General features: G+C 43.2%; 1 protein-coding gene across 13 annotated transcripts in view; it reads right to left on the bottom strand.

Annotated features, from left to right (window-relative positions):
• ZMYND11 (zinc finger MYND-type containing 11) overlaps window positions 1–22686 on the bottom strand; it is a 133668-nt gene that overhangs the window by 14046 nt on the left and 96936 nt on the right. For 10 of the 13 annotated variants that reach the window (XM_060659421.3, XM_060659420.3, XM_060659419.3 and 7 more), the window contains 6 exons: window positions 13270–13347; window positions 12308–12400; window positions 10214–10301; window positions 9410–9465; window positions 4570–4647; window positions 3609–3727 (listed from right to left, as the gene is read on the bottom strand). In XM_060659421.3, coding sequence (XP_060515404.1) covers window positions 3609–3727; window positions 4570–4647; window positions 9410–9465; window positions 10214–10301; window positions 12308–12400; window positions 13270–13347 — 512 coding nt within the window. The remainder of the gene's footprint in view (window positions 1–3608; window positions 3728–4569; window positions 4648–9409; window positions 9466–10213; window positions 10302–12307; window positions 12401–13269; window positions 13348–22686) is intronic. The other 3 variants (XM_078450512.2, XM_060659429.3, XM_060659435.3) reach the window with 1 other exon arrangement.

Below are 22686 nucleotides of genomic sequence, written 5' to 3'. Positions count from 1 at the left end.
TCTACAAAGACACCCTACGATTCAGGGTAAGTCCAATAAAAAGAGGCAGAATCTAATTTGGCTCTGTCTGCACATCTGTCAATCCTGAAGGCTCTGAACACACGCGGAATCAAATGGCTCGGTAACCTGATGGCAAATGAGCTCAGAATGGTGTGCTTCCTTCCTGCCTGCGGCTCCCTGCCGGCTCCCGGGGCCCCTGGCCACCTGCAGCAGAGATTCAGCCTTGTTGACACAGACCGCCCTGCTACTTTTTCCTCTGGCAGGCCAACCGTGCAAATCCTAGCAAAACCCCGCTTCCAGTGAGTGGGGTCACAGCCACCTTTCTTCCTGGTCACAGTTTGCATAAGCCCTGGGGAGGGGCAGCACACTCTGTGCCGAGCACACAGTGGGGACTAGTGTAAGACCATTGATTTATATACATTTTCCTTCTCCTGCCTCTGTACGAAGATAGGATGAACTGGCAAAAGAACACTTATTGGTAGTGATGCTGCCTAACAGTATGAATGCACTCAACACCACCAAGATGTGCACCTAAAAACAGTTACGACGCTAAAAACAGTGTTAGTGAAAACTTGCTGCTAGGCCTTTATTAGCCATCTCCTCTTGGTTGGTAACATATTGCTTAATTAAAACTCATTATTATAACTGTATAAAGATTGCTTTTAATAAATCAAATATGCCAGTAAGATACAGTGTAACTTATAAGGTATGTCCTCATCACTCATTTAGTTCAAGTATTTTATTAGGCACACTGTAACCAGAGAAGGAAAAGAAAAGATTCTGAATTTATAGTAAAACTGTAGGCCTGTTAAAGTTGACTCTTGAACAACACTGGCTTGAACTGCACGGGTCCACTCATACACAGACTGTTTTGACATAGGACAGGGCTGTAAATGTATTTTCTCCTCCTTTACTGTAAGAATACAGCATATAATACATGTAACATACAAAGCAGGAGTTAACTTTACATTATCAGAAAGGCTATAGTTAAGCTTTTGGGGGAGTCAAAAGTCATAGGTGAGTTAGGACTGGGGGGGGAGCTGGCACCCCCATCCTCTTGTTGTTCAAGGGTCAGCTGTATTTTCTAAACTAAAGTCCTCAGAGAGCCATCTGTCCAGAATTTTTTAGATTTTTTAGATTCCAGGAAGTAGTAAGTTTGGAAGAAAAAAAAAACTCTCTGGAAATGGAATTTTATGTTGTAATTTTCTCTTCAGATCACAAACATGCCAAGGACCCAAGGAGATTACCTCAAATATTATTTTAAAATACTATCTGCATTGTATAATGAATGACATAAGACAAATTAACTCACATTATCAAAATACCACTTATGGTTGTAGATACTATAAAGCTGTCGGAAAATGGATGAAAAATTTTTAATCTGCTAAAAAGTTGCGATTCTCAGTTCTAACCTAGTAGTGTGTTTTTTTTAAAGTGACTGAATTCTTGGTTTCTCTAGGTTAACTAATGAAACTTCCTCCCTGTTTGGATATTTGTACTATAAGCTGACTTTTATTAAGTATTTGCTGCACACCAGGCACCATGCTTAGATCGGAACGTACCAACATTTCTTTAACCCTTACAGAGAAACTCTTCCAGGAGGGGCTACGGAAGCCCTCATTTTACAAGTGAGGAAACAAGGCTGAGAGAGACTGAACACCGTGTCTGAGACCAGAGCAGGACAAGCAGATGCCAGAGCACGAGCCACGGTGGAGCCCACCGGCCTTCTCCACTGCTACGGAGGCCGCCCTCCGTACCCCTGTCCAGTCCTCCCCACCCCTCCATCCCTGTTCTGATGGGGAGCGGTAACACACCCAATACAATGTGCTGCTGCCTCATAATCCATACAGTCAAAGCATTCATTCTGTAGTCAATGGTGGGATTACCCATGTCTCCTGCCTTGACAGCATCAGCTAGGGATGCATCTATCTCTGAAGGAACGGAACTACGTTTTTGGAAACTTAGACTATCCGCAGGTTTCTTGCCACTAAACTTCTATTTAAATTAAATGAAGACTAAAAATTCACTATGGAGAGGAATAAAGTCTCTTGTTCCATAGTTTCTCACAGTGATGACAGTTACATAAGACCCTCACAACGTCAGGCACAACAGACATTTAAATACTTGGAAAGGCCTTTAGATCATGTAGCTGACTTGCTATTTTTCCCCTTTACTTTTAGTATCTGTGAACTTTCATCAGTGTCCAGTCACGGCTATTAGTGACAATGTTACTCAGAACAATACTTTAAGGCTTTGATATCACAATGAAAGAGGCAGCTATGATTTCATAGTATAGTTCACATTCTTTGTATGAAATACGTAACTATGCAAAAATAAGTTTACAGGGGCGCCTGGGTGGCTCAGTCGGTTGAGCGTCCGACTTCAGCTCAGGTCATGATCTCATGGTTCGTGAGTTCGAGCCCCGCATCGGGCTCTGTGCTGACAGCTCGGAGCCTGGAGCCTGCTTTGGATTCTGTGTCTCCCTCTCTCTCTCTGCCCCTGCCCCGCTCATGCTCTGCCTCTGCCTCAAAAATAAATAAAAACATTAAAAAAAATTTTTTTTTTTTTTTTTTTTTTTTTAAATTTTTTTGTTTATTTCTGAGACAGAGAGAGACAGAGCATGAGTGGGGGAGGGTCAGAGAGAGAGGGAGACACAGAATCCGAAGCAGGCTCCAGGTTCTGAGCTGTCAGCACAGAGCCTGACGTGGGGTTCGAACTCACAAACCATGAGATCATGACCTGAGCCGAAGTCGGTCACTCAACCGACTGAGCCACCCAGGCGCCCCTAAAAAAAATTTTTTTAATAAAAAAATAAATTTACAGTAATAGAAACTTTTTACTGTTGGGATACAGATACTGTATCATGAAAATGTAAAGTTTTAAGCTGGGCTGTACACATCTCCCTAGCAACAGGAACTTCAAAATATAGGCTGGATACCATGTCTGGCAGTTCCCTTCATGTAATTCTTATGCACATCTTTAGATCACAAGATCGACATGGTCTCCTGCTCCCACGTCGATTATTTTTGTCTGTGGCTTTTAACAGAGCTTTGAAAAGGTGCCTGAAATGGCATCCTGTCTTCACAAACCACGAAGTGGCCACATTCTTAGAGCCCTTCCACACCCGCCTCACCACGCAATCCCAGCACGAGCCTGTGCTGCGTCACACCATGTCGGGAGCCCAAACTACGAGCACCATTTCCAAAAATTGTCGTCAGCTGCCTCGTCGGGCTACATGCTGATCTGCCATATATTAACTAACTGGAACTAAATAAAAACTTTAAAAGCCAAAACAAAACAAAAGGCAAAAATGGCAAAGTATTAGTAATTTCCTATTCTGGGTACTAGATTTCCTGGTTTTTATTAATTTTTTCCCCTGCACTTATCTATTGAACTCTCAAGAAAAAAGGAAAAGATAATTAACCAAATAGAGCGATGGATAATACATGCAAAAACAACAACGACAACAACAAAACACCAAGGTGATGTGATTTGTTTCTCCAAACTGAACTACAGACTGCTTCTGCCCTCCCGATACCAAGGACCATCTGATGGATGCCCCAGGGTCACTCAGAGGTCAGCCCCGGTGGGCGCAGGACTGCGCTTACCTCTGGTGGTGGTGACCGAAGAAGCGAACGTCAACCTGGTTGTCCTCCTTCTGCAGGACCTTGGCTGGCCAGAAACCAAAACCTTTCATTTTGGCCCAAACCAGTTCATGATTAGGTATCTGGAAATAAAACGTTTTATGTAACCAAGTTATTTTCAAAGCATTAAATGCACACATGTCATTAATACTGAACTTAGGAATTATAGTGCAGTATTTTGAAAACACTTCTTTTTTTTAACTCCTAAACCCATAGAGCTTTTTTTTTCTCGGATTGATTCTGCCTTCAAGTAAAGCACCAAAAACTTACAGTCTGCATAAGAGCAGAGATACGGACCCTCATCTCTCAGAAAACACAGCCTGCAGCACTTAGGGACGAGCCAGTCTCCAAGGCGAGACCCCCGTGAGTAACAGTGGCGAACGCAACACCCTCACTGCATTGTAAGGTGCACTCCAGCACCTGGGAGCCTGTGAGAGATGTGAAAGTCTGAGGTCCCGCTCCAGGCTTAGGGAGTCACAGAGACCCCAGAGCACCTGAGGAGCACAGGGGCGTCCTCCACAGGCAGCCTCGCACGCCCAGGGCTGGGCGCAGCCCCGACCACAGGCACAGACCAGTCGGGACCTTCCTGAAATCCTGTCATTCCAGGGGACCACACATAGCCACAAGCATACAGGAAGCCTTATCTTTCTTGTGAAAAAAACGGGAAGAGCAGAAGTTCACTATATTATCTATTAAGGGTTTATTCTGAAGTTCCTCATTTTAAAGTCAAAAACGGGTAATGATGCCAAGTTATCTCCCCTGTGTTTCAGGTTTTATGCTCACTAAGCCCATGTATACACTATGATACAAAGAAAAATACCTAGGAAGGATTATAATCCTTAAATAAATTGGAAATAACCTTGCTTAGAATAGTACATCACACACTTAAGAGGTAAAAAACAGAAAATCACAAAATTTCACATACACAAGGGTAGCAGAACCAATTGTCAGGACGAGCATTTGACAAATAGAAGCAATTCTTGCAAAGCTGTAGTTCATCCAGCTAAAAAAGAAAAGCAACTATTTTAGCCTACACAAAACATGAGCATCAAACTGTATAAAACAGATCCATGTAAATTAGCATTCTCTCTCATGTGCACAGATAGTCCTGAATTTTCCTCCTTAAGATTACATTTTTCATTTCTCAATGAATACTAGGAGAGCCTGCCACGTTCCTGTTCAGACCGTCTCCATGGTCCCAGGCGGGCCTGGAGCAGAAGACAGTTCCTCAGGAGGTCTGGCCTCCACTCCCAGCCTGGCTCCCGCCCTCCTTCTGGTTCATATGCACATTAAATGCTAGTTCAGCAGACAGATCTTTCTGGTCTACCCATCTTAAGTACCATTACCAATAAAAGCAGTCCTTACATTCCCTCATTCTGTTTTAGTCCTTGTTTTCTTTCATAACATTCTTTCACGTCTTGTGAAGAAACATATTCTGTCCGTTTCTTTTTTGAGCCTCTTTCTTCAGAATGTATATTCTGAAGAATATAGCCCCATGAGCAAAAAGCAGTACTTCAATCACCACTTTATCTCTCCTAACACCCTGCACAGCACATAGTAGACACTCAATAAATATTTGTGGAATGAATGAAAAAACAAAGGTCAAATTTTATCAGGAAACAAGACTTTTTATATAAATTTTCAGGTGAGTGTTTCAAATAAAAAAGACTATACACACAAATAAAACCTCTAATATGCTAATATGTATTTTACTTATTGTATAAATAGGAACTTTTTTGTTTTTGTGGGGTGTTTTGCTGTGAAGTCTATATAGGATCTTTCATTCAAAGAGGGTAACATTGGGGTGCCCGGGTGGCTCCCTCGGTTAAGCGCCGACTTCAGCTCAGGTCATGATCTCGCGGTTTGTGACTTTGAGCCCCGCGTCAGGCTCTGTGCTGACAGCTGGGAGCCTGGAGTCTGCTTCGGATTCTGTTGTCTCCCTCTCTCTGCACCTCCCCGACTGGCACTCTCTCTCTTCCCAAAATAAACAAACATTAAAAAAAAAGATTTTAAAAGAAAACAACTGTAACAAAGAGGGTAACATTTCTGCACTGCAAAGGAACAATCAACAAAATAAAAAGGCAACCTACCGAATGGGAGAAGATATTTGCAAAAGACATATACAATAAGGGATTAATATCCAAAGTATATTTAAAAAAAATTTCACAACTCAAAACCAAAAAGAAAAAAATCCAATTAAAATATGGGCAGAGGAACTAAATAAATGTTTTTCCAAAGAAAACACCCAGATGGCCAACACACACGAGAAAAGACGCTCAACATCACTCATCATCAGAGAAATACAAATCAAAACCACAATGAGATATCACATCACACCTGTCAGAATGGCAAAATTAACACAAGAAAAAAAGGGTGTACGTGAGGATGCAGAGAAAGGGGAACCCTCTTGCACTGTTGATGGGAATGCAAACTTGTGCAGCCACTCTGGAGAACAGTGTGGAGGTTCCTCAAAAAATTAAAAATAGAACTAGTCAACAATTCTAGGCAATTGCACTACTGGGTATTTACCCAAAGAATACAAAAACACTAATTCAAAGGGATATGTGCACCCCAATGTTTACAGCAGCATTATTTGCAATAACCAAGATATGGAAGCAGCCCAAGGGTTCATCAATAGATGAATGGATTATACTATTCTTTATGAGGCCAGCACTGTATCAAAACCAGATAAAGACAATAAAAAGAAGAGAACTATAGGCCAATATCCCTAATGAGCATGGATATAAAAATAACAAACCACCACCACCACATCCAACAAAACATTTAAAAAAATCATTCATGGGGCACCTGGATGGCTCAGTCGGTTAAGCGTCCAACTTCAGCGCAGGTCATGATCTTGTGGTTCGTGAGTTCAAGCCCCACGTCGGGCTCTGTGCTGACAGCTCAGAGCTTGGATCCTGCTTCAGATTCTATGTCTCCCTCTCTCTCTGTTTCTCCCCCCACTCACACTCTGTCTCGCTCTCTCTCAAAAATAAATAAAGAATTAAAAAAATCATTCACCACAATCAGTGGGATTTATTCTGGGGATGCAAAGGTGATTACATTCATAAATCAATCAATATGATACACCACACTAATAGAGAAATGACAAAAATCAAATAATCATTTCAATAGATTCAGAAAAAGCATGTGACAAAGTACAACATCCATTCATTATAAAAACCCTCAACAAAGCAGGTGTAGTGGGAACATGGTCATGAAGACCACATGTGAACAACCTACAGCTAACATCATCCTCAATGGAGAAAAACTGAGAGCTTTTCTGCTGAGATCAGGAACAAGACAGAGATGTCCACTCTCAACACTTTTATTCAACACAGTACTGGAAGTCCCAGCCACAGCAGTCAGGCAACAAAAAGAAATAAAAGGCATACAAAGGCATACAAATGGGCAAGGAAGAAGTCAAACTTTCACTATTCGCAGACAACGTGATATTCTAAGTAGAAAACCTGAAAGACTCCACCAAAAAACTACTAGAACTGATAAATCGAGTAAAGCTGCAGGATACAACATAAATGTATAGAAACCTGTTGCATTTATATACACCAATAACGAAGCATCAGAGAACAATTGAGGAATTGGTCCAATTTACAATTCCACCAATAAGACACCTAGGAACAAAGCCAACCAAACAGGTGAAACACCTATACTCTGAAAATTATCGAACACTGATGAAAGAAACAGAAGATGGCAAAAATGGAGACATTCCATGCTCATGGATTAGAAGACCAAATCTACTGTTAAAATGTTGATACTACCCAAAGCAATCTACACGTTTAAAGCAGTCCCTATCAAAATACCATTTGACATTTTGACAGCTAGAAAAACCAATTCTGAAATTTGTACAGAACCACAAAAGACCCTGAATAGCTAAAGGAACCTTGGAAAAGAAAAGCAAAACTGGAGGCATCACAATTCCGGACTTCAAGCTGTATTACAAAGCGGTAATCATCAAGGCAGTATGGCACAAAAACAGACCCACAGATCAATGGAACAGAATAGAAAGCCCAGAAATGAATCCACAACTATATGGACAACAGGTTTTCGACAAAGCAGGAAAGAATATCCAATGGAAAAAAAACAGTCTCTTCAACAAGTGGTGACGGGAAAACTGGAAAGCCACATGTGGAAGAACGAAATGGGACCGCTTTCTTACACCACACACAAAAATAAATTCAAAATGCATTAAGGACCTAAATGTGACACAGGAAACCATCAAAATCCTAAAATAAGACACAGGCAGTAACCTCTTTGACAATGATTGGGGGGACTTATGAGACGTGTCTCTGGAGGCAAAGGGAACAAAAGCAAACATGAACTATTGAGACCCCACCAAGATAAAAAGCACAGCGAAGGAAACAATCAACAAAAGTAAAAGGCAATTTACAGAATAAGAGATTATTTGCAAACGACATATCAGATAAAGGGTTAGTATCCAAAATCTATAAAGAAATCATAATACTTCACACCCAGAAAACAAAAAATCCAGTTAAGAAATGGGCAGAAGACATGAATAGACACTTTTCCAAAGAAGACATCCAGATGGCCAAGAGACACATGAAAAGATAGTTCAACATCATTCATCATCTGCAACATATAAATCAAAACCACAAGGAGATACCACCTCACACCTGTCAGAATGGTTAAAACTAACAACACAGAAACAACAGGTGTTGGCGAGGACGTGGAGAAAAAGGAACATTCATGCACTGTTGATGGGAACGCGAACTGGTACAGTCACTCTGGACAACAGTATGGAGGTTCCTCAAAACCTTAAAAGTAGAACTACGCTGCAATCCAGTAATTGCACACTAGGTATTTATTCAAATGATAGAAAAATACAGATTTCAAGGGCACATGCACCCCGATGTTTACAGGCAGCACTATCAACAACAGCCAAACTATGAAGACAGTCCAGATGTCCATCAGTAGAGGAATGGATTAGGAAAGAGTGGTACACACACTTACACACTAGAATATTATTCAGCCATAAAAAGAGAATGAAATATTGTCGTTTGCAACAATGTGGATGGAGTTAAGAATATTATGCCAATTGAAATAAGTCAGAGAAAGACAAATACCATGTTAGCTCACTCATATGTGGAATCTAAAAAACCAAACAATAAAAAAAATAAAAACAACTCCTAAACACAGAACAAACTGGTGGTTGCTAGAGGGGAGGGGACAGGGGTGGATGGGTGAAGGGGATTATCGAGTACAAACTTCCAATTACAAAGTTAGTAAGTCACAGAGCGGGGGGTGGGGGGGGGCGGGAAGTGCAATTGGTCGCGTTGTAATAACGCTGTGAGGTGACGGACGGGACCACACTTGGGGGAGTTCAGTGACGTATGCAAGTGTCAGAACACTACCCTGTATAACTGAAACTAATATCACACTGTATGTTAATTATGCTTTTATTTGGCAATGAAAAGGAGGGCAACATTTATTGAGTGTCTGCCCAGTGCAAGACATTTGCCTGCAGTATGTAACCAACATCCCTGAGAGCAGTTACAGAAAAGGAAACATACTTTATTTGTACAAGTTACTTAACCACTAAATCTAACTCCTAGGATTTCTCTGAGAAAATTCCCTCCTTGATTTGCATTATTTCCCATGTATTTCAAACATGGAAATAAAATTATATTTAAAGGAAATGGCAAAACTGAAACATATGTAAGAGTAGAATTCTAAACTAAGTTAGTCTGGAAAACAGCAAGAATTTAATTATTGGGAGTAAGCAGTACCTCATGACAGGTGTCTTTATACAGCATCCGTGCTATGTCAGCCTGCTCGCTGTCTGCTGTAATGAAAGGCAGACAGTATCTATTACCACAAATCCAGAAACACAAAACTATCAAAAGTAGTACAACCATTTGCATTTTCTTTCAGTGTGACTAAAGTGGACATATACCATTTAAAATGAAAATGTCTATTTTAAATGAAGTTCAGGGGCACCTGGGGGGCTCAGTCAGTTAAGCATCTGACTCTTGATTTCTGCTCAGGTCATGATCTCACGGTTCATGAGATCGAGCCCCACGTCGGGCTCTGTGTTGGCAGCATGGGGCCTGCTTGGGACTCCATCTCCCTCTGCCCCTCTCCCCTGCTCTCTCGCTCTCTCAAAATAAATAAATAAACATTTTTTAAAAATAACATAAAGTTCAGGCAGCCAAACAACATTTCTATAGACAGCTGTAATGTTATATTCAACAGACTACGGATCCTCTACATATAGAGTGCCCTCTTTCTTTTCCTTCAAATGATGGGACATTAATGGAAAAGGACCAGAATTGCTTATAAAAAGCCTCTCAACTAAGCTTATATATAAAACTATAAAGAATAAAAATATTTTCAGCATTTAGTACTAGAATTCTTGGCCAGTCAATTTTATAAACTTTAACCACATTACCAAAGTTGAAACCCTGACATTATTACTTACAAATCATTAAAGTATCAATTTTTTGAATGTAATGTTTTATAAAAGGTATTTCCCAACACGAAGGTTAAGTGGTACAGAGAAGCATGCACAGAAAAGAAAAAAACCCTTCAACCTCCGTAGAAAATCACTGTGTTGTGGAGAAGCAGCTGAGCATCAGCTTTGAACTCTTCATAACTGCGGTATTTCCCTTCGTTCACTTTCTGCAGAGGGCGAGAAACAAAATAGCAAAGCGTTAATAGCTAGAATGTTTGTCTGCCTTATGCTAACGGGTTATTAGCGCAAGGGGCACGGCAGAACATTCCAGAAGGTCGCTATGTCCACTCCCGTGTCCCACGGAATGTATGGGACACGTGTGAGGACACCGATAAGCCCACCTGCGGCTGGAGTGCGGAGAGCAGAGCGCTGGACCGCGGGCAGCCCCCACCCTCCTCTGCACTAACTCAGCAGCTGAGCTCCGCCAAAAGCCGGGGCCTCTCACTGCTGCTGGGCGGAGAACGAAGGCTGTGGTCAGTGCAGATGGTAACTACACACCTACCATTTTTCTAGCACAGTCTTACAGAGACTGAAAGCAACAACCATTGGCCTACGTGACGCTTTCCCACAAAGTCCGAGTTGTTCCTCTACACACCAGGTCAAGGCAAGGCTTTCTGCTGTGCTAGACGCGTATACGTGACGGATTATGGAGGGAATTTGAGGGTTTTTTGCAGGCAGGCAAAGTTTTTGGAAGAAGGGTATGACGAGTTATTTAGAAGTAGCAAGCAGGCATTTTCTTATCCTGGTAGCGCTTTAGGAAATCAGCTTGGAAAGAACTTAGAATACTAAGGCCTCTAAATAACAACTAAGATCCTGTCTTTCTGCTGAAATCCTCCAAGGCCCACCTCAGTGGTGCTTTCTTCAAGAAGGCTTGCGAGATATCCCCTGCTGGAGGAACCTGCCTCCCTTCTGGCATCAAGGGTCACAGGCTTAGTTACAGATACTGAGTCCCACTGTGAATTTCTGACCGTCCCGGGCTCAGTCCTCTCAGGCACCGGCAACGTCTAGAGCTCCCCTGGTGACCTGATCTACACCCAGGTGGAGAAACTGAACCCAGGTTTCCCAAAGCATCTTTGTGATTTTTGAGATTTGCACGATCACGGCCTGTATTCTGGTTTGAACTGTAAGCTCCTGATGGGATAAAAATCATGCTTTCCTCTGTATTTTCCTTACAGTACTTTCTGTTCATGAACAGCACCTGCTACGTACAAAGCTAAGACACCATCAGTCCAGCTGGTGTTCTCTACGGATCCGCCGGGATCAGACTAAGGGAAGCTTGGAAGGAGCAGAAGCAGGGGCAGGAAGGACTGTCCCGTAGAGACCTTGGGGTTTAGGAGAAGAGGCTTTGCTTGAGGACAGGAACCTGGGGCAGGAGGTGAAATGAAAACTACTTGTTTTTATTTTGGACTCTGCCAGCCTCTTTAGAGGGAAAACACCCTTCATTTACCCTCATTTCCTACTGAAGTAATCGCCTGCAGTCTTTCTCAGCTGCCAAGGGGACTAAGAAACTTGTAAAATAACTTAAAATTATTCCTATGGTCTCCCTATAAGCTACTGTGGCCCACCACGAGATCTGAAATTCAAAAGGATGCATAAAGTACAGAATTAGTAACTCAGCGGCCCTAACTGGGAAATGCGTTAAAATGTTCTAGTGGATTTTACTGCAATTTGTAATTACATGTTAACAAACCCATTACAATACTCAGCTACAGAAGGTAAAATTAAGAACTCTGAGAAAATTGTTTTCTGGTTACATAATCTTTGTGTTGTTCAAGTTCACTCTGCTGTTTCCCAGGACTCTAGTCCTAGACTCCAATGTTCCCTTGAGAAAAACTCCTGAGTACCTGCTAGTGCTAGGAAACCATGTGCAGATAGGAGTCCTCGAATCCGAAACATTCAGTTGACCAGGCTCTACACGCCTCTCCCGGGATCAGCAAGTGTCCAGAATCTACAGCTGGCTTAATACCAGGCCTTTTCGAACAGGACACCTGATCTGCACGCACAGTAAAAGCACAAGGCATCTCAGTAGCGGCAAATGCCCCTGTAGGGGCTGCACCTTTTAGGCTCTAAGTAGAGGACGAGCAGGCACACACCCTAGGGGGAATGGCAACAGGATCGCGCTCAGCTGGGAGCTACGGGTGTATCAGAAACCGGACAGAGGGCCTGGCTTTACCTCCTGTATGGTGGGGACGTCCACCGCTGAGTGCACCAGCCTCCGATACATTGGGTGCTTGTTGTCCTTCCCCTTCTTATTAAGGTCTATAGCCTGAAAGGTCGTTGAGAGACAGGTGACACAATTTCTAAACACTTCAGAATTAACTGGAAAAACGTACATGCACTATATAGTTCAATGTGGCATTTTTTGGGTTCTGATAGAAAGAGCAGTTATTTTGGACAACGCCACTTTACTTTAGACACTAATTATCACAATATTGCTGGGCAATAACTGCAGTAACATGGATGGAGCTAGAAAGTATTATGGTAAGTGAAGTCAGACAAAGACAGATACCACATGGCTTCACTTGTACATGGGATCTGAAAAGCAAAACAAACAAAAAACAGAAACGGACTCTTAAATACAACCAAGAAACTGGTGGTTGAGAGAGGGAAGGAGGAGGGGGATGGGCAGAACAGGTGAAGGGGATGAAGAAGCACAAGTTTCCACTTATAAAACAGGTCAGTCACAGGGATGACAAGTGCAGCATGGCGAATATAGCTAGTAATACTGTAGTAACTTTGCATGGTGACAGGTGGTGGCTATAATTACTGGTGAGCATGGAGTTTGTATATAAATATCAAATCCCTATGCGGTACACCCAAAACTAGTAAGAATATTGTAGATCAACTGTACCTTCATTCAAGATTTTGAAAAATAAAAGACGAAACAACAGAAATGTATCAGCAGGAAAAGAAAAGTGCACGTCTAATCTAATGCAGCTAAAGGAATGCCCATGAAAACAAAGACAAGACAAAAAAATAAAAGCCTCTTGTGGCGCCATCACGCACAAAAGAAATACGACGGCGGTGTTCTCCACCCCCATCCTGCTCTGTGAATCTTGACGTGTCACGTGCTAACTTGCAAGGCATGAAGGGAGGGAGCCTGGCAGGGCGGCCCGGAGACTGTGCAGGACTCACCCTCTCCTTCATGCGGGACACGATGAACCGCAAGTACGTGCTCATCTCCTGTTTGTTTGTGTGTTTCTTCTTGATGCTCTGTTAACAATAGAAAAGGCCAGATGTAAAACGTGGTTTTGTACGGTATGCAAGGACTGTACAAAACACGCACTATTTCCAGCACATCTGATACAGAGAAATCTTTGAAATGCGCATGGTAAAAACAGTGCTTTATGTGAGAAAGAAATGGAAAATATTATGTCGTACTGGACATAATACCTTAGACAACTATGCACTTTTTTTAAGTATTTTAAAACTTAAAACTTCCACAATTTTCAGATAAAACAAATGACATAATACCGATCATGACATAACACAGAATCACTCATTTTACAAAAGAAAAAAAGTCAGCTGAAACCCTTTAGGGAGCATTATTAGTAATATCGAATGGTGAATTTCAGCACAACGTTATTCTTTGTCTAAAAGGTTATTAAAAATCCGCGTCCCCTATGAGTGAGTGCAGTGCAGGCAGGCATACCTACTTATCTTTTAACGTGTCAGGGTCTGTTCAGTAATAACTTCAATTTCTATGAGTCTGACCTGAAAACTAATTAGGTTCTTCAATTTACGTCTCAGAAAATAAATGTCAGCTAGGACACACCTCCTCTGTCGAGACTGAGGCCTCAGGGCAGACCCCCAGCCCCACGGAGGCGGCCATGCCGCCTAGCCCACCAGGCCCGGGCCGGTGTTTCACAACCGCGCACCCCGCTTCGGACACCAGGTGACGGCCCTCTACCCAGTGACATCATTAGGCCCGAAGAACGGTGTGTGCCAGAGGTCATCCTGATGTGCTAACGGACCGGACGAAGCAGCAAACATTTCTCAGCTAACCACAAACTACCAGCGCCTCGCTGGGGCTCCAGGGAACGGATTATCCACACACACGACCCTAACCCATCTCGACAGAAAACGGGCCCTTTCTTTTCTGGAGATGTGGTCTCCCGCACTTCGTGTCTCAGGTGGCCCCCTCTCCACTGGTCACCTGGACTCTGGCGCGGGCAGTCACTGCTTCTCTTGTGCTCATCTGGCACATGCTGTGCACACAGCTTCTAAGTCATGCCAGTTACAGAGCATCGACCCCGTCCGTGCCCAGAGTGGGGCCTCGCCGCTGAGCACGGGACTGGGGACTTCGGGGGAAGGTCCCCGGGCTCTACACCGGTTTGTCCACTCATTCGCTGATCCCGCAGGAGTTGTGATGTGTGGTGGCGACCGCTGCTGGCTGCACAAGGACACTTCCTGGGCTCCAGGCTGAGAGTCTTTGTGGGGGAGGAGCTGGTGGGCCGTCACTTTTGACAAGACCCACGCCAGCACGTGAGAACCACCCTCCCGCCAGCCGGCGCCGCTGAGGAGGGTGCGGTGCGGCACCTGCACCCCACACGGGACGAGTGTGCAGGGAGCTCTCTGGGGACGGGAAGTTACGGTCAGCTCTTCATGATTTCGGACATCCTTCCATGCGCTACTTTCTACGCTAAATGAACAGCCTGGTGGACTGTCAAATATGGAAAAAACAAAGGGTAAAAAGCCAAGAAGGCTGCTTTTTTCCTCACCTCTCGGGAAAGCTATATTCTCTTAAAAGAGAGAACAAAAACGAAAGCTTCTAGCTACATACTCGATCATGTGAACTCCAAAATATGCTGATGTGCTGCTAAAACTGCTGATCCCAAATATCAATCTGATCATGAAATCATAAATTTGTGTAAACTCCAATGAAATAGCAACCTACATCAGGTCCTGTAATACTATCTGAGGGGTTATGGTTCTTTTAATAGATGACAGGTAACTGAGGGAAATACACAACACTTCACGTAATGAAACATCATGTCGATGCTAAGTATTGTTCCAGACCTTCCCTCCATGAAGCAGGCTGGGGACACTCTGCTCTCTAGGTCTGCGTGCGAATACCACCAGCTCGGCCTGGGGTGGCTGTGCAGAGGGGATTCTGGGGACAGAGTCTGTCACTGCAGCGACCACGGCATGGCCGCCCTCTCTCCAGGGCTGCTGGGTAGCCCACATTTGCACAGGAACATGGTTTTTCCTGGTGGTGATCTCGACATCAAGCTATATGAAGTACTTCACTGTTAGTCACAACCTAACCCCTTTTGGTTCTTTAGAGCCTTAGAAAATAAATCAAGTATCTTTTTTGGTGATAAACATGGGTTCTCCTGAAAAAGCAGGGCACAGACTGTAACACGAGCGCTCTGGGCGTATGTCAGCCGCTGCCCCCAGGCAGTCCCAGGGGCTTGCAGGCACCTGTTCCCCAGACCCACGGGCCCGTCCGTGGGTGGGGCCCTCTGGGGGAGCCCACACCAACAAGAGAGGGCCCTGAACAGACATGGCCTCTCCCCACAATCCCTGAAGACAAAACGTTTGTCATAAGATGCTTCCACACTTGCTAAACTTGTGGGCTTTCAGACATTTCCCTCTTAGTATTTCACAAAAGAGAGGAATGGAGCATTGTAGCCTCTGTTTGAGGGCTGCACCGTAAGACCTGCGGGGATTTCTTGGAGTTGTGAGCTGCCTGTGTGACATCGTCAGTGCTGTCTCAACTAAGTCTGCCAGCAAAACAAGACAGTGGGCTTGAGAAAAAGCCACTTTGACAGAAATTAAAGGAAGAGCTTCTAAGGTAAATGCTATTTCTGTTTGTAACATAACTAAGCAGACAGCTCTAACAACAAGGTCAGAAAAACAAAAATCATGCTTTAAATATCTGCAGATTACTTCAGATCCAATCCTTTCTCAGGCATAAAGAACTGTACATATTCTCTACTTGCAGACCTCAGGACTCGTCAGGAAAGGCCTCTCTCCAACAGTATGCAGCTCAGATAAAGCCCAGAAAGTTCTGGGGACTGTTCACATCACTGGTAGCATACAGGGATCATTCTGTCAATATCTATAAACAGGAGAGCCTCTGCATTACCTGGCCAAAGTTGTTGCAACCATTTTCAAAACAGAATGATCACACGGCTGAAGCTGATTCAAATGTGTGAGATGCCCACTAAAGACGCTCTTAAACACATGACAGATTACCAAGGGGCTGCCTTCCTTTCTGGGGAGAAACAACAGAAAATCTTAAACGTCTTCTTGAGTAAGGGATTCTTACCACCAGCACAAACACTTGCTGGGTCAGAGCAAGCTGGGTAAGGCCAGGTGGATGGCCTAGGGAAAACAGGAATCAAGTAATTCAGCTACACTCTGGGTCTGATGGCGGTTCTGGCTGGAAAAAGGTACGAGCAACCTTAGACCAGGTCAAGGCTCATCCACAGTTAATTACAGACAATAGTGCCCAAGTGCCATCACATGAACGAACCCTCAAGACTGATCTCAGAGACCCAGCTTTTCAGATGCAGCACATGTTCCAGCAGAAAATGAACGTGTGGAAACGGCATCTCCAGTCCACCAAGTACCCAGACGAAAAAAGCATGCAGAGATCCAGGAGGCTTTCCCTTAGATCATGTATGTGTGCTGCTTGAGCTCACCAAATCCAAGTCCCCCAGTCTGTGACTAAACAGGTCAAGAGTATCTCACTTTCCTGGGGAATCCTAATACCCAGAACTTCTTTCCTGTTACAGAGCTAGACTAGTGGTCTTTTCTTCAACCATTTAAAAATGTAAACCCCATTCTGAACTCATGAACAGTACACAATCTGGCAGGCCTGGTTTGCCCCACGGGCTGTGGGTTTACCAACCCCAGAGTAGACTCTGTTCTGTGAAAGCAGGGTCCACGGTGCTCCAGCTGAGCCTGGTCTTGGGCCAGGGCTTTGTGCAGTATGTGGCATACAGTAAGTGCTCAATAAATGCTAGTGGGACTGAACTGCTGGTAGTCATTAGTAACTTCATTGCTTACCGGGAAAAATACTCTATGTAGTGGAATTCAACCATACAAAATCCTTCTAAATGTGAAACAATTATTCACAACCCAGCTGTGTCGGCATACTCTGGCCACTATAAACCATTCTGTTTACTTCTGGTGAATAAACCGTATTATTGTCAGATGTCACCTAAATAGTGCCATTGGCCTCCAACCACCAGACTCCCTTAAATGTTAGTGAGCTCACGGACATCTAGGGCACGTGCTGAAAAGTCCTTGGCCCGAGGCTGTGTTCTAAACAAGCACCAGGTAATTGGGTGCAAGTGGCCTCTAGTGTTTCTATAAACCGCCTGCATTATTTGAGGAATCAAGAAGCTCCAAGCTCTCCTCAATGACTGTCTGTAATCACAGAACAGAAAAGAATCACAATGAATCTTATCTGCACATAAACTGCCTATCTTGTTATGGAAATCAGAGGCCCTGCTATCCTCCACAACCGTTTGTTATCACGGAATACAAAAGAATCATCATTTACAACAAACCCCGGCATCTGAAACTTCCACAGCAGCAGTGCCAGCCTTGGAAGCGGCCATGGAAGTGGCTCAAAGTGCGGCCCTTTCTCCATTCATACCAGAGGGGGCCCCAGCAGCCCCTCAGCGACGATCAATTACTAGGATGACTTTCTAAAAATATACCTGTGTTCAGTCCTTTTCACCCCTGGCAGAAACAGACTGAAATTAACTCTCTTCTGCAAGACCAGAGGGCAGAACGCCACAGCGGTCGTCAGTGACAACAGCAGAGAGCGCGGCTGGCCTGCTCCTGCAGGTGGGGTGCCCGCACTCAGCTGCGTGGTCCCCGCGACTCTACCCTAAATCCCGCAGCCATGTGCACTGGCCTTCCTGGAGAGCTTTTTAACTCAGGTTAGAAGAATTTCAATTTAAGTTTAAAAACCTCCCTTAAGCTGCCATGAATATGCCTTCTCACCCACAGGTAACAGAATCTGGAGGGTAATTCCAACTACGAACAGGTCGAGGTGGATTTTTGGAGCACACGGACAGACACCTCTCTGCTCACAAGCCTCTCCCTCATTGGAAGGTGGGTCCAGAGTCACTAATGCACAGTGTTTCCCGACTAGCTCATCCCGACTCCAGCTGTATCTGTATTTATTATTTTTTACAAAGTCAACTCCTTCCTGTCTGATTGAGGTCTAGGAGATTTGCCTTTAAGTTCAGATGATACAATCAACTTTGTAGCTGCCAGTCTATTAAAGCACAGTCTCAAATTAATCCTACCTGCCACAAAGCTGACCACTATGGTAAAAACATCCACATATTCACAAAGAAACCGCTAAAATATCAGCCACAGAGAGGGGGTGCCATGCATGTCATCAGGGATTTTATGGTTCAATATTCCATGCACTTGTGGGGTAACTTTTAGTTCTGGGTCACCAAGGTTGGAGAACAGGGAAGGAACATTCAGGAACATTTTGTGGCATGGAACATAGGTTTTGCATCTACCTGTTCCTTCCCCTTGTACACAACACTGAAGAAGAAGGAGATTCAAAACACAGAGGCAGCGTGTATTCCTCAGTGGGATACACCTCTCTGTTCTCCTCTGCAAATAAGTTTCATTTCTCTGTTGTCGGGTCAGGGAACGAGTAGCTTTTGGTTCTCTGCTTGACGAAGCTGTCAGGAATACTCCCTGCCCCTCCCTCCTCCTTCCTCCTCGCCCTCCCACCTGGGGCACTTGACAACATAAGGAGATTATGCACACTTTGTAAGTTATTTTAAATTCATCAATACTGGAAACACTGTCCAGGTTAAGTTGTAACCATCCTGATGTAGGAACTAGCTCATTATCTCTTAATCTCTCAGAGTTAAAAATAAAAGATTAGGAGGGGCGCCTGGGTGCCTCAGTCTGCTGAGCATCTGACTCTTGACTTCAGCTCAGGTCATGATCTCGCAGTTCATGGGATCAAGCCCTGTGTCCGGCTTGCACTGAAAGCGTGGAGCCTGCTTGGGATTCTCTCTCTGCTCCTCCCCCACACACTGCCTTTTTCTCTCTCTCAAAATGAATTACAAATAAATAAATGAATAAATAAATATAAATAAATAAATACATCAGGAAGAACATACCACCACAAGACATTTTACACTCATATCCAAGCCTTTCTGACCATAATGTTGTTAAATTCGTCATGGGAAGACAATGTACAAAGTATGTGTGGTTTTTTTTCTTGTTTGGGTCCAGGCGGTTTTATAAAGAGATTAGATAAACAATACATGAGATTTTACAGTTTCAGATGCTATATCCAATTTTAAAAATCCCTAGGCTTTCCCATCACCCTTTCCTAGTCAGGCCTGTTAATGAATAGCAAACGAGCTTCAGAGAGGACTTGGTTCAGACAAAGACCTTTTTAAAAGAAATTTCCTATTTTTGTTAGTATAAAAATCATATGATCCAGCTGTCTTGAAAAACAGCACAGAATATTTGACTAATGTTCATTTTGCATTTTTTAATAATACTTTTGATTGTCTACCGTAAGACAAATAAGCAAAAACAAAAACTGCTGCTTCTATTTAAAAATCAAATCTCCATTCCAGATTTGTTAATATGGCTGAAAACCTGACTCACCTTCATTCACAGTGAAAATATTGAATTTCCCACATTAAGTAAGACTGGCCAGAAAGGACAGTTACCGTTCCTTGGCAGAGACGTCCAGGGAATGCATGTTTTCAAAGTATTTTCTTTAGCATTTTGTTCTAACTCCTTCTGAACTTTACAGAAGTCATCTCCCTATCTTGGGAATTTAAGAAAATTGTCCTGCCCATGACCCCAAAGGAAAGAAAAACAGATTCGGAAGTAAACTTCTATCTCCAGTTTCAGGAAGCAGCTTTCATCAGGATTTTCTCTTTAGCTCCCTCAACAAACAGAAGTCACAGTGCAAATGTCCCCAGCGGAGCTCACCCACAACCAAGCGGGCACTGACAAGCTGGTGCCCACCCAAGTTGGAACTGCAGGTGTCCCCCTAGTGGCGTTTCAGTCTTGGTTCACGTTTAGTAGGCCTGTGAAATCCCTGCCAGGTCTCTGCCAAATTGAAATCTAGGGCTCAAATGCTCACTAAACACACGTGGCCGGTGCTCCCGCAGAACTGCAAGGAGAGAACATTCCACCCCACAGAAAGGTCTACCAGGCAGCATGCGCCAACCTAAGGAGTGGCCCTAGAGCGTGTTACTTTGCCCACATATTAAAAAAAAAGTTCATGCAATCATCACTCAAACAGTATCATGATGCTCGCCAGCAGGCGTGGAGGCCAGAAAGCATACGGTGCACACACACACACACACGTGTACATCTGCACACGGCCACACATGCATGTACACACATGCAACAGACACGTGCACATGTATACACGTGAGCATACAACACAGAAGCCCCTGGTAACACATACATGCACATGCACACATGCCCACACACACCCATGCACATACACACATGCACACCAGGTATGCATGCACATACACACACGTATGCACAGAGGCTCGTGCACATGCACAGGCCTGCCTTCCATAACCAAAGCATTAAAGCATAAAGTGAATTTGTAATGTGGAAACTATAAAAAAATGAAGCAACTTTGAAATGAGACATCCATTTGTATCCTATCAAATTGGTAACAAAAAGCATCGGAAAATACTTTCATGGTGGTCTAAACGGGTATAATCTTCTGAAGGGCAATTTGGTGATTTTTATCACACAATGTGCTCACCCTTTACATTTATGAATTCCACTTCAATACATTTATCCTGTGAAGGTGGCCAGATGTAATTACATAAATATGTGTAAGTTAAGTGCGTCTTTTTTTAAAAAAAATACAATGGCCCATACTGTGTTTTAAAGATGGATCTTTCAGGCAAATAAAATCTTAAAAGCTACTTTCACTTAAAAGTTATGGTTTTCTCATCTTTTCCTGAAAACTTCATGGCTCTTTCAGGAATATAAAATTCAAATACACTGGAATATAACGACAGCATGAGTGCGGCCCAGCTCTGGACACAGCAGTGCGTGTCCTGTGACTGGAAAGGCGCTGCCGGTCAGGACAGAGTGGGTGACACAGATGAACGCCATCAGGGCACTGTGTGAGTACGTCACAGTGCACCCTGCTAGCGGAGGAGCCTGGGATACTACTGCCAAACAGACACGATCTGGCTACATTCAGGCATGCACGTTAAGTGACACAGACACAAATGGACAGGCACGTGCACATGCACATGTTCACACGCACGCGGGAGAGGTCTGTGAGAACATTCACCTACTATGTGATAGCATTGCTGGAAATGTTATTTTTTTATCCTCTGCTAAATTACCTGAATTTTTCACAGCAAACTATAAAAGAAATAATTTTAAAGTCCCCCTTTTTAAAATTAATGAGAGTTCTCTATAAGAGTGTAAAACAGTATGTTACTAGTGTTTTTTCCAAATCAAAATGCTAACATGACATTCATAGGCTACTTTTCAAGAATAATCTACTGTGTCTGTACGGTTTAACTACTTTCAGAAATGCAGACATTCCAAAGATATAGCCTCAGGGTTGTGATATTCTTGAGATTTATTATTAATGTTAATAAAATTATTTTAAATTCAGAAAACTTTTTTTCACTTTCTTAAAATATTTGTAAATAGTCAGATACATGAGATAAAGCTGTTTGAACTGAAGCAAATCTGGAAACAGCTAACCGCTGGCCAACAGAGAGCCAATTCTCAGTGACATTTTCAGTGCTGCAAGGGATAGAGATTACGTAGAAACAAAAGTCTTCTGATCACTATATTAGAAATACTCATTTTTAGGTAATGAACAGAGCTTCCATTTACTACTTCCACCTGCACTAAAATTTGGCTCTGGGCATCTTATCTTCAAAATTCCTCATTAGTATATCTACTTAATCTATATTCTTTCCAAACGTTGAGTAAGAGGTTGGAGATCAAAATTCCGATCTGGAACTATGTTCTTGGGTCCCAGGGTACAGACTCTCTGTTCATTAAGTGCAAGAACATTTAAGTCTGCTCAGTTACTTTCATATTAGATCACAAAAATGGCTTCAAGTAAACTTGAAGTTTTGACACTTAAAGAAAAAAACAAAAAACAACAACCAGAAGGTTTACCTTAGAGAGATTTAAAATCCCATTAGAATTTCAAGGTTATTATGGTCCCTTCTCCCAGGACAGAAATTGTTAGCACCTATCTGCTTCTTGAGCATAATAATTAAAAGAACAGAACAGATCCTACACAGTAGTAACTATTTCTTCAGAAATTTTCAAGCTCAGAATAAAGCTCACCACCCCGACCCAGACACAGGCTTTCTGAGCCTCATCACAGTGGCTCCCCGTCTAGGAAAGCAGCGTGTGAGTCATGAGTGTTTATCGACAGACACCGCATCACCACAGCAAGTGGAGCTGCCTCACAACGTGAGGAAGTCCAGACTAACAAGACAAAAGGAAAACCAAGGTTAGAAAAGAAAAACAGAATAGGGTGCACTGTGGCTATCGTATTTCTGTTATCCAGTAACTCTGAAA

The sequence above is a fragment of the Panthera onca genome, chromosome B4 (assembly GCF_046562875.1).
Source record: "Panthera onca isolate mPanOnc1 chromosome B4, mPanOnc1 haplotype 2, whole genome shotgun sequence".
In the NCBI taxonomy this organism is placed as follows: Eukaryota; Metazoa; Chordata; class Mammalia; order Carnivora; family Felidae; genus Panthera; species Panthera onca.
Note: the sequence above shows the minus strand (reverse complement) of the source record. Positions and strands in the feature narration are given on the sequence as shown.